The sequence below is a fragment of the Pelmatolapia mariae genome, linkage group LG15, assembly GCF_036321145.2.
Source record: "Pelmatolapia mariae isolate MD_Pm_ZW linkage group LG15, Pm_UMD_F_2, whole genome shotgun sequence".
Classification (NCBI taxonomy): domain Eukaryota; kingdom Metazoa; phylum Chordata; class Actinopteri; order Cichliformes; family Cichlidae; genus Pelmatolapia; species Pelmatolapia mariae.
This window is the reverse complement of record NC_086240.1, coordinates 30,043,224-30,056,198: the sequence shown is the minus strand read 5'-3', so window position 1 is coordinate 30,056,198 and position 12,975 is coordinate 30,043,224. Positions and strand designations below refer to the sequence as shown.

General features: G+C 39.9%; 1 protein-coding gene across 5 annotated transcripts in view; it reads left to right on the top strand.

Moving 5' to 3' along the window:
- The window catches only part of enah (ENAH actin regulator), a 133,151-nt gene extending 120,858 nt beyond the window's left edge, over positions 1-12,293 (top strand). For 3 of the 5 annotated variants that reach the window (XM_063494884.1, XM_063494882.1, XM_063494886.1), the window contains 8 exons: positions 243-376; positions 547-595; positions 1,794-1,845; positions 2,014-2,080; positions 3,111-3,158; positions 5,668-5,752; positions 6,537-6,594; positions 7,777-12,293. In XM_063494884.1, coding sequence (XP_063350954.1) covers positions 243-376; positions 547-595; positions 1,794-1,845; positions 2,014-2,080; positions 3,111-3,158; positions 5,668-5,752; positions 6,537-6,594; positions 7,777-7,814 — 531 coding nt within the window. In that variant the 3' untranslated portion in view covers positions 7,815-12,293. The remainder of the gene's footprint in view (positions 1-242; positions 377-546; positions 596-1,793; positions 1,846-2,013; positions 2,081-3,110; positions 3,159-5,667; positions 5,753-6,536; positions 6,595-7,776) is intronic. The other 2 variants (XM_063494887.1, XM_063494883.2) reach the window with 1 other exon arrangement.
- Positions 12,294-12,975: the final 682 nt, after the last annotated feature.

Here is a 12,975-nt window from a genome sequence, read left to right as displayed (position 1 = left end):
TCTCATTAGGGCTCACAGGAGGATTTCATGTAATGCTCACTGTCTGCCAATGACTACATGGTTACTTGTGTTTTAAGTAAAATATGAATTGTACTTCTTTAAAAAAAACATAGCTTTTCTGATATAAAATGAGTATGAAAAACATCAATTCTTTTTCATTTATTCTATTTATTTCCCAAACACTGTAAATATCTTCTCTGTTTATGAAGAACACAAATGTGTTTTTGCTTGTGGCCCTTCAGAGTGATGATGCAGGGGCAGCTCTGGCAGCAGCCATGATGGGGGCCACAGGGGCTAAATCAGAGGCCAGAGGTAACGGGCCCCTTCCTGGAGGAGGAGGGCTTATGGAGGAGATGAGCGCCCTATTAGCCAGGAGGTACACTCGCATGATATTATCATCCAAAACCAGATTTGTCTGTTCATCATGCAAATTTTGTCCTAATTTCTGAAAATAGGCAATTAGTGGTTTTAAATTTGGAAATGAGACTTGATATCGATCAGTGTTTAAGCCCTCCTCGCTGTGCCTGGGCTTTTTACATCTTACAGGAGAAGAATTGCGGAGAAGGGCTCGTCACCTGAACCTGACCAGAGATCAGTAAGTAACATCAGAACCATCGTCTAAGCCCCTGTCATGCTATGCTCCTGTGTTTGACTTTGTTTCAAAATGTCATTATTGCTATCGTCAGACGATAGCTCCTCAGTGTGCTTTGGTTATTTCAGAGTCATTTCACTCCTTGATCACTGAGTACTTTCGATATGAAAGTCTGTATGCCTTTAGAGGATGTCATGTTCTACATACCTGTCTGTTACTATTGACATATGTCATAAAGTTTCTAGTACTTACCTAAATTGCAGAAAATAAAGTGTTTTGAGTTGTGGATATATTAATAAAGATATAAACCAATCACTATTTAAATAGCACTTAACATGGTTGAATTCTATCTGTTGAACATTTTCCATACTATTTTCTATTCTTAGAGTATTATATTAATTACTTATACATCATTCTATGGAGAAAATCTAGCCTTTTAGGTTTTTTTTGTTTGTTTGATTTAGTTTCCTGGTTTTTTTTTTTTGTTTGTTTGTTTTTGTAAGCTTTGGTCATGGTTCTGCCAGGCTTAATAAGGGCAGTGGAAGTAGGGAGGCCAATATGAATGTTTTGCACACAGGTATTTAAAGGCATTTAAGAGTCAACTTCTTGCTTATAATTACAAATCATCTAGTGCTTTCTACCTGCATATAGCAACAGCCACGTTCCATCTTTCCCAACTTGTGCCTCTAGATATGTGGTCAGTTTTTAAGGGAGCGTTTTTTTGTCAGTTGACAACATTTAATTTCTGCACACTGTTATTTTGTCTTGATCTCAAATGTTTTTGGTTTAATATAAAAGGAATAATTCAATTCAGTTTTATTTATACAGCACCAAATCACAACAACAGTTGCCTCAATGCGCTTTATATTGTAAGGTAGACCCTACAATAATACACAGAGAGAAAAACCCAACAATCATGTGACCCCCTATGAACAAGCACTTTGGCAACAGTGGGAAGGAATAACTCCCTTTCAACAGGAAGAAATCTCCAGCAGAACCAGTGCTCAGGGAGGGGCGGCTATCTGCCGCGACTGGTTGGGGTGAGAGAAGGAAGACAGGATAAAATTCTGAGTCTCTGTGTTGGTGTTACAGATGAAACTTGTTTAAAAGATGTCTGTGATTCTGTGTAGACACTCCATCACAAGACCTGTTCTTGATCCTTATTGTGACTCATTAAATCTTGTTTCTGTGTGCCCAATAGGAGGAGGGTGAGATAAATACGACCCCTAAAGTGTCAGCTTGTAGCACACCAGGTGAGTGTTAAATGAAGACAACAGCATTAGCAGCTAACAAGCATCTTCCTGAAACTGGTGACAAGGTTTACAGCTAGTTTTAATCTAGTTAGGTTATAGACATACTGATCTTAATGTCGGTTCATGTTTGGTTTCAGTATTTCTTATATTTTGTTTTCTGTTTTCCAGACATGCCCAGGAAGCCATGGGAAAGAACAAACACCATGAATGGTAGCAAATCTCCAGTTATTGGAAGGTACAGTGTCTTCCTGCGTCTCCATTTGAAATGTTTGTTTATTACAAGTACATTTATGTTCTAAATTAAATTTTTGTTTATTAAGTTCACCCAGGTTATGAATGCCGATCATTTCCTAACTGAATGGCAGTGTGACACAGCTAAACATGATTTCCTAGCATCTGAAACTATACGAGGATATATTGAAGCATTAGCATCAACTAGCTTTAGCATGATGCGCTGCTGGGGCCGTTTAGTGCTGGCTAACACCACTAAAGCTTATCCTGGCCTTTATGTGCAGATTCATAAGACCACCAGCGTGTGTGTGAGAATGAACGGGTGAGAATGTAATGGCATCCTTACCACATATTTTCATATATAGTAGTGACCCAAATAATAAAACTGGTGTACATCCATAACCAGATGAAGGTGTGTGGTGGACGAATTAGTCAACCTTAACCATGCAAGACCATATTTTATGTATCAAAAAATATACTTCCTCTATGTTAGCAGGCATGCTAGCATTAACTAATATTAGCCTGAACAACAACAGCTATGAATCAGATTCGATCCAAAAAAGGATCAAACTCAGAACTTTTCACCCAAAGGCGGTCCCACATGTTTCTGGGGTTTTTTGGGGGGTTTTTTGTTTGTTTTGAGGGTTTTTTTTTTTTGTTGTTGTTGTTGTTTTAAATATACTTTATCACTGAATTATAGTACATTTTAATTTCCTTTACACAGAAATGAGAAGCTGTTTCAGACTTTTTCCACAGCAGCAGAAAGTAATTGAAATGAGTGACATCACCACACATGTAACATATAAGATATCATCTATATAGTATAAACAGTTTGGGGGCCGAGTATTGAACCTTGTGGAACTCCACAAGAAACTTTAAGTAAACATAACCTATATCAGGATTTTACCAGGTATTTTCTTACATCTACACAACCACTTATTAACAGAAGCCTTCCCATTAGGCTGGCGTTTTGCAGTACATATATAGATTTTACACTGTAATTTGTAAAGTCAGTGTTTCTGCTGCTCACACAGACGAGAGTCTCCGTGGAGAAATCCCATGGGAGCAGATTCCTCCAACAGGTAGAGCGAAAAAGCCCTGAAAAGTTTGAGAGAACCTTTTTTCTTCAAATCAAATTTCCTTTAAAGTTGAGGTTTGCTGTGACGATTTGGTTGGAGAGGAGATCTTTCGAAGTGCTTGGATGTTTGGACTGAATCGTGTGCCGTCTTTGTGTTCTTTATTACATTTATCAGGCTTGTAGGGGGCCGGGCCTGCTCATCTGTTGTTTGATACGTGCCATTTGGTCCAATTTGGTGTGTTCTAAATCAGTGTGTGTCTGGATGATGGGTTTCTAATATAATCTAGTCATTGTGTTTGCATGCTGTGTGCCCGCTGCACTCAGAACTTAATTTATTTTAAATGGGGAAATCCATATGTGTGCGTCACATACTGTACACCCACCCTATCATACAGACCAACACAAAAATGTGTGTCCACCCAGTGTAGAGTAGACTTGGCAGAGTATTATCTTTGAAGAGCCAGAACAGTTCCAGCAGGCTCTGACAGATAAGACTGCGTGCGTGTGTGTGTACACAAGAGAGAAGACCAGATGGGTGTTTTTGATTCCAGCTCAATAAAATTGACTTTCATATGCAGCCCACAGAGAGCTGAGCTGAGCAGACTGTCACTTGTCAGACCCTGTAGTGTTGCACGCATCGGAGCTTTTTGTTGATCTGACCAGAAAAACGTTGACTTTTACTGTAATGGTAAATGGTAAATGGACTGGTTCTTATATATTGCTTTTCTACTCTGAGCACTCAAAGCGCTTTATACAACTCGTTCATTCACCCAATCACACCCATTCACACAAGCACTTTTTCTAAACTGTTAAGTGCTCCCTATCTAACATTCATACACATTCACATCGGGATGTGAATGTGTATCTGTAGCTCAGGTAGTGGTGTCTATTACCTGAGCTACAGCCACCCCTGTACTACTTTTTATATTTTGTATTACTGTGCAATGGGCAGCATTTGGGCAGGTAAATCACAATATACACATACACCAAATCATCCGCAAAACACTAATTTGTTTGCTTTAAAATTTTTTTAAATTATTGTGTAAATGTTGTATAATGTGTGCGCACTGATTTATCTTCCTCAGTCTGTTTCTTACCTTCACCGTTTCTTTTGTTCTGAGACCAGCATGAAAAGGAACACAAACACACCACAAACTCAGTTTCCGAATTTTTCCCAGTCCCATAAGTACCTAATGACCTGCTGTTTAGGTCACTTCCTTTTCCTTCACTTCTCATTCCTGTCACGTGTCCTATCTTGAAAGTAACTGGCTGCTCTGAATGTTTTTTGTCCCTCACATGGTGTATGGGGCAATACCAGCCTTCTCTTAATTACTGGTATCCTCCTCCTTCCTTTAAGTGTGCGTGAGTGGCGGGGGGGGGGGGGGGGGGGGGGGTGTCCAGGGAAGTTGTGCCACACCTCAGGTTTCCTCCTTAAAAAGACAGGGGTAGTAAAGTGTATTTGCACTGTTAGGAATGTGGTCTGATCTCTGTCTAGACAAACAGAGGTTGCTTCATTTAATAACGGACACATTCAATATTTCCAGAGCTGTGGGAAAAGTAAGGGAACATCTTCTGGAAGCAATAACCTTTTTATAAGTTTTTCAGTTCTCCACAGTGAATTTTATACTATTATTCTTTCCAGAGAAGCTTCAGCTCAACCACATTCTTGGGATATCTGGTATGAGTGACTATGTCACGCCCTTAACTCTCCTAGACATCAGCTGACAGAGGAACATGTGAGAAGACAAATATCCAGTGCACCCAGTATTTAACCTGCCAGCTTCTTAATGCTGAGTCTGTGTCATATCAGAACGTGCCAGTGCATTAATAAGGAATTTAATATTTTGGTGTGTTCACAGTATGGATATTGGACTATCCATACTGCATAGTCTAATATTTAGTTTCCATATAATTATAGTATATTTCATGAACTGGACCTGCCCCCTCTTTATTTCAGTTTGATAGGTGGCTGAGAACTGTGTGTTTGCTTTTCTGTGTATTCCCTTGCATGTCTCTGTGTACAGTATCCAATGTTTGTGCATGCATCAACCAGGATTTGGCTGCTAATTGTGTTTATGTGCATTTTATATCGGACTAACACAAAAGAGAAAATGCTCAGTGTGCAGTTCAGCATACTAATAAATCTCCTGCCTGTGGTGACAGACACGTTTGATTGGAGAGTTTATTATCATGTAAATGATGTCAAATATTACATCAGATTTGTTTTTATTTGTTATCATCTCAACTATTTATGGTTCCTCCTCTATAAAAGAGATTCAAATACAGTTTGAGACGTATTTATTCGACTGCTGTTTTCTCTCATGGTGTAATTTACTCAAGTTGCTTTATAAGCATCTAAACAAAAGTCAGCATTCTTGCAGGAGGGCAGATTGTGTGGTTTAAATAATTTTACTGAGCTCAAAACCTCCATTTATTACTCATAAATCACATAGTAGCTGGTGTTGCTTTATGATCTTACAAGTAGTTTCTATGCTCTTTGTCTTTTCTCATAGACCTAAATCCACTCCTACACCTACTGCATCCTTAAGTGCCAATGGTGTGCCAACAGAAGCTGTTGACTATGATAGATTGAAACAGGTAAGTAGACATTTTTAGACACAGATTTTATTTCTGTATATTCCCTTTGATACTGTGATTGTGGTTTTCAGGTTGTTGCAGTATATGGTGACTGAATTTCTTTTCCTTGTGGCCCAAAAGTCGCCCGACAATATCAATATTGCTCCACAAAGTTTTCATATTAAAGCAAGTCAGCTGTATAGTGCTGTTGTTGTAAAATAAAAGTAAAATGGAACTTGGAACTGGAGCGTCTATTGACCTTGGTCTGTGTTTCTTCATTATTTATGCAGCCCTGTTAGTAGTTCAGTGCGTGGTAGTGTGGGTGTGTGCAGTCCTGTTAGAAGGCAGCTCCTCCCTCTGACCTTGTGAATGAGCCTCTTAGATAAGTAAAGAGTCTGTCAGAGTTCTGCATATCTGTCACTACAACTGGCCACAGACGTGACAGCCCACAGACCCACTCACCACACTCACTGTCTCACTGAGTAAGCCTGGGTTGAAGTTATAGGTCAAACTTGAGGCTCATCATTTTAGTACGCCTTCCATACTCTGTATGTCACTTTGTTTGCATCTTGGTGTCATTAAGTAAGTCTTTAGCCCTAATCCCACAGAGATTACCTAAGAAGGGATTAGCTACTTTGTAAAGTTGAGATGGGAGCTTCTTTTACCAGTTGCCAGGATGCGTACCCACAGTAAAAGAAGGAAAAGGGGGGGCCAAAATTAACAATTGCACAAGACGAGCTCGTCTCTGAGGTCTAATGACATTTATCATGTTTATATGAAAATGTGACTTCTTTTTTTTTTTTAGGACATTCTTGATGAGATGAGGAAGGAGCTGTCAAAACTAAAAGAAGAGCTCATTGATGGTAATTATCACCACTTTAGCCATCCTACAGAAAGACCAGCAAGGCTTTGTAGTGAGTCCATACTAAACACAACAGTGCAGTAATCCATCCTTCTACTGGCCATTGTATGAATTACTTCATTTATTCAAGGCTAGCCTGTTTTATGTTTAAATGCTGGTTGAAAACAGGAAGTGAAAAACCTACCTACAAACCCTGTTCTTAGAAACGTGCAGTCACATCTTTAAATGTGAGATTGTGCTTTATGTTTGTAAGTTGAAGCCATAATCTAATTGTTCACATGCAGTTTGTTGTTTTGCAGCAGTAGGAAGGATTTCTAGGTGCCTGCCACACAACAAGAACATGCTTTATGACATATGCAGCGTAGAAGCCCTAAACTAACCAAACTCCAAGGGTTCCTTTAGAAATTGTCCAAAAAGTCTGTTTTTAAAAATGCATCTGTCATGTAACGAAAGGATTCTAGTCAGACTGTTATGAAGCATACTTGCAAAAGGATAAAGATGATTTCTGATACTGACATTTCATTGATATTGCCATCAACAAGTTTTATATTTGTAAAATTCCCATGCGGTCTACATTAGTCACTCCCAGAACCATTACGACCATAGGTGCATATAAAAGGTGGATGCTAACCCCAAGAGGTTTAACCCCCTGGTTTCTGGACACTTTTTTTTTTATTTTATTTTTTTATTTTTATTTTGTGAGAGCCAGAAGTGATCATATTTTGACAAGAAGGTCTAACTTGTCCATTAAGCAAGTTAGCAAGCTAGCAAGTTTGGTTAGCAGTGTTTTGCAGTGCATCTAGTGTGAGGTAAGGATACAGATATCTGCTTGTTAGTTCTAATTGACTGACAACTAAAATACTATAATTTCATTCACCACGACTGGAGCATCATCTTCTTGGGTGTGTACCTTCAAAGGAGCTCATACTTTTTAAATTCTGTTGGCATTGCTATAATAGGTGCCAACAGCACAAACCCGCTGGAGAAGTGTGGTGGTTCATAACTCTTTGCTCCAATTCTTTCACTTCTACAAAGATTCACCCAAAGTTGGGTATTTTAACATGGGGAAACTGACTCACCCTTGAAGCCAGCCTTGAGTGAGTGTTACAGGAACTGCAGTTGTTGGCTTCGTTTATTGTGATCCACGTTAAGAATGTGGCCGTGTCTTTGTTCTGTGTTTCAGCAATCCGGGAGGAGCTGGGTAGGTCCAGCACAGCATAGAGGAATCGGACTTCCCCGTTCAGAAACACCCACGAGAACCGACACACAACCACGGTCGACTTAAAGACATGACAATATAACAACAGAAAACAACAAAAAACGGTGGCGATTACGACAAAAATCATTTTACCACACAGAGAGGACATTATCTGGTGCGGAGCAGTGTCAGACAGGCTGGTGTTGGTAGGAGATTTGTAGCCTTTGATAGCTGTGACTCACAGAATCCATTCTGCAAAGCCTCGTATTCCCACTGCCCCATCTCACAACCCCCTCTCTCCCCTCGCCTTCCTGCTGAGGGCATCCTGGAGGACAGAGGAGCGAAAGTCTTTATGCAAAGATGGCTCCTCTCTGTTTGTCCTCCTATAAGAAGAAAATAAATCAAATAGTGAACTCTTCTGTGATACTGTAATAACCACAAGTTGCTCACTATCAAAAGTTTTATCAAGAGTGTGCAGAGAGCCGAAGGATGGAAACTTAAAAACTTTTCTCCCATAATGCCATAGGGGTAGCGTGTGTTTGCGTATGAAGGACTGACAGTCTCTGGTGGAGGCTAACACTGCAGGACACTGTAAAGCTCGTCTTCCTCAAATACTATTTTAACCTGAACATATACAAAAGAGAGAAAAAGTTAGACAAAAAAAATAAAATCTCTCCACCAACGTCTGTTTCAGTGTGGATCTACGGCCATATGAGTAGCTCAATAATCCAGTCTTTATACAGGATGCTCCCTGGCCCGTCTCTTCATCTGTGAAGTCATCATCAGAGGCGTCGTTTCCCTCCCAAAGCGAGCGTTTTTGTCATTTTTCTGTCGTCGAGCGGCAGGTGGATGAGACACTGAGGGGTGTAGCTGCCTGTAGCTCTCTACCAAACTTTACCTGTTGAACAGAAGTGCTGATTCACCTGCCATGCGCCTCGACCAGACGTATAGATAGGTGTTCCCCTTCCCTTGATTTAACGAGTCTCTATCATCCATCCTTCTCAGTCTGTTGTGGGTTTTTTTTGTTTTAGCATGTTTGTTTTCTTAGTATGGCGAAGGTCACAGGTCTGCCACGAATTTGCATTACCCGTCACAAGTTTTAATACAAGCAATAAGTGTAGCATCTCTTTTTACAGCCCTGCTCCTAAACACCACCAAACATTTCAGTGTCTCTTTTTTTTTCTTTTTTTTCTTTTTTTTGTTTTGCGGGGGGCCCCTTCTGGGCCCCTGTTGGATGTTACTGTGTCACCACCACCTTTCTGTAAAGCTGAAAGCTGATGTGATTGAATAACAGCGCAACACTGTAAGACATCATTTCATGGAATTCATTTCTATATCACAGCACACTCAGAATTTTTCTTCTATAAATCCTAGGATACTGTATCTGTAGCCACATTGGAGGTGAACTTTATTATTAGTTTTGTTTTTTTGTTGGGTTTTTTTGGAGGGGGGATGTTCTGTTTTCATTTTAAAACATTTATAAAATTAAACTTTTTTTTTTTCAAAAGGTGCACCGGACAACCCAAAAATCTAAGAGATGGTGTCCATGCAAGGACATGAATGTGCCATTCATTCTTTCACCAGTGCTTACCGTGTCATTTTTTTTCTTTGCCTTTTTCTCCTGCTGCTGTCAAATCCTTAAAATGACAAACTGTATTTACCCCTATCATGCTATGATATAAGATAGGAGAACTGTCACTTTCAGCATGTCTTTAACTTCAGTGCTTAAAGTACAATCAGTATAAGAGAGAGATGTTTGGAGCTGAGAGACTGATGTCCCAACAAAGCTTCAAGATACAACACAACAGGTTGAGGCAATGGATGAAAGTCTGTGGTATGGTTCTGTACTCTTGTTGTCTGAATGAGATCCTGAAGAGTGGCCATTTCCAAAACGTAATAGAGTTTCTTGGCTAGCTAACAGCCACAGTGTGCTCTGCAGGAGCCGATTGAAGCATTCAAGAGGGGGTGACGTTTTAACGTGAGCGTCTGTAGTGTATATTGCAAGCATCTCCACAGGTCACTCCTAGGCAGCAATCCCACACACGTTTCAGGTTTCGTCTCTCTGGACTCCAACTCTCACTTGTGACATTTTGTGTTGCCCACACGATCTTGGATGCAGTGTGTTGCTTGCGATGTTTCGATTACATTCTAAAAACGCCTGAGCAAACAAGCTTGTTCAGCCTGTAATTTAACATCAAATGGAAAAGCTGATAATTGCACTGAGTAATCACTATTTTACTTAAAAGTTAGTGACAGCTAATGCTAGCTCCCTTGGGCACCTGTCAACATTTCCAACATTCTCACCCGTATTTCACTTTGAATAGGGGTAACATCAAGTGCTCATCTGGCTTGGTGATTCTTTGCTAGTTGTGTGCTGTTGAGAGGGCTGCTAAAACTTGTTAGCACCTGCCAGCCATATTGTGCACATGTTTCTGTGCTGCTGGTAGCAAGCAAAATGATGTAAATATCCCAAAAGAGCAGCAGACCAGTGAAACATGCTGTTTGGGATCAAAGTGAAGCAATTGATCATTTCTGTAGAAGTTGGTGACAGGCGGCTAACTTGGATAACGCTAACTGCTAACTCCATTAGCCTCAGTGAGGCAGTATTCGTATGTGGAGAGGTTGCTTTAGTGCCAGACAGTGGCTGTTCGTGTCCTTTGGGGGCATATCTTTGCAGACACTACCGTCATATTGACAACAACTAGTCACTCACAAGGCAGGCTAACGCAGCTTAACTAAACTAGCTATCTGTGTGCAACTTTGCAAATATGCAGATTGCACAAGCAACTCTTTTTTTCATGACGGTTTCATTGCCTAGCAGGTGATGTCATTAGCTGGCACTTGAAAAATTAAGTGCGAGTGAAGCCTTAAGTTTCGATGAACCAGCTACCTGCATGATGAATCTAAAGAGCACACTTCCAACATTGTAATGCCAGATTTGCTTTGTAGTGCAGGCTGAGGTGACCATGAGGACCTGATTATGAATTCATGAGGAAGAATTTTGAAATTCCTACCAGACCAAAGAAACCATTACACCATCGTCAAAATTCTAATGGTACGTCTATAAACTGTGTGTAAAATATGTGGCCATGCCCCCTTTAGAAGAATCTTTGGGTTAACTGGCTAATTTGTTGTTGTTGTTGTTGTTATCACCACAGTTTTTATACTACTTAACCCAACAGATGGCTTGATAATCATGTCTTTCAGTGGCTGTTGGCGCCTCTGGTGGATCTCATTCTACACAACTGTTTAAGGGCTTTGATGTTATAGCTTTGCTACATAAGATCAGCCATCACACATTGAGAAATGTAATTTTCCTCTTCAGTTACAGTCATCAGTTTGAGATTGGTTCGAAAATACTGTGAACACAATATGAAAGCAGTTTCAGTTCATGTGTGGACATGGTGTGATCCATGGAGGAATGTTTTTTTGGAGACAGTTTAGGTTTATCCACTTAAAAAAAGGCTGTTTCATCAACTCATTCACCAAGAGTGTTTACACAGCATCGATTGCACTTTAAGACAAAAAAACCCACACACACAAACAAAGCAATCCACCGTGACAGCTGTCGCTCAGAGCCTCTGTCACCAACATTGTGGCTCTCTCGCCAAAGGATTTTAACCCTGACGGTCTCCTGCTAAACATTATCAATCTCAGAAAAGTCGCCTTTTTATTTTAGGTTTTAATGATTTTGTCAAAAGCAGAAAGATGTCACAATGGAAGTGGAAATGTTTTGATCAAGAAAAGTTTCTCTTTTGTGGAGCTGTGTAGTTTGTGCCTTGTTCCGAAGTTGCATTTAATATGTCAAAGATTTAAAGTTGACTAGTAATAATATCTATGGGACTGTCATTATGATCATCTGCAGTTTCTTTCTTTGTTCATCATGGTCAAGTTGATTTTAAAGGGAGAGTTTCAATCACTTTGGTACTGTTCCCTCCAAGAAAACATCTTTGCACCAAGTGTTTTTCTGTTTGCTTTCAACATAACTCATGACTTCTTTCCATGCAGCTGTGAAGCTGCTTCTCTTACAGCTCAGAAGTACAATCAAACTTTGATACACAAGGCCTACGAGGGTTCAAAGATGATCTTCAGTGTGTGTGATTTAGTTTTTTGTAAGCCTGAAGCCCTGTTTGGAAGTCCCAGTGAGTCTGGCTGCAGTGTTCTGTGTTCCCTCATGCCATTTTAAATGTCACAGAAACTCTTTGTGTTCAGCAGCTTAGCTTTCTTTACATGCTAGGAAATCTCTGATTGGAAAAAAAACGTTTTGGTTTTGGCTGTGAGGTCTGCTCAATGATGGAAATACTTTGTAAATCCAGCTGAGGGAATGGAAGTTGTGAATTTGCGGGAATAATGGCAGAGATGACTGGCTGAAGTAAGTTTTGTAGAGGGGTTTCCAGACGTATTCTTTTATCATCTGAAATGTACCATACTGTTCTCATGTCTAGTCTTTTCTTACATGCTAACATATTGTTTTTGTTTGAGCAAATGAAATAAAAATTGCAATACAATACTAGAACTGGTTTCTTTTTAAATGATCACTGATTTCAACTATTTTTCACTGTTTAATGAGAACATTTAAGTTAATGCTCTAATGGGTCAACTTCAAGTCAAGATTACTTTTCCATAATGGTCAGTATAAACTGCTGGTGATGCCAGAAACTCCCTGGCAAATTATCATTATAACCCATGATACCAGGACCGGTATCTGCTCCTTTTTGCATGGAGGAACAGGGTGAGCACTGCCACAGCTACAAAATGACCTTCAGCAGGACACTGTGAATGTGTCCCACCAAACAATCCGAAACAGATTTAATCAGGGTGTCCTGAGTCAGCACACCTTTGAAAGCAGTTTTTATCAGTTTGGCCTCGTGATCCTGTACATGCACTGAAATAAAAGTTACTTGAAATAAATTTTAGAATAATCGCCCCAATAAATGCTTCTTATTCTACAAAGACTTTGGCTGAAACGGCTTGAGAGGAATAAAGTACCAAAGCCCAGTTTATGATAAAACAACAACTTATACAAAACTAATCTTAATGCAGTTCAACAATGGAAACATGGAAGTGGAAATGAGCAGATTCCAACTACTTGGTCAGAAATCAGCATTCGATCTCCTTGTAGGACTTTTTCTCCTCCCAGATCTGTTGCTGCACGCCATTTCACAGCCTGTCAAGTGACATAAT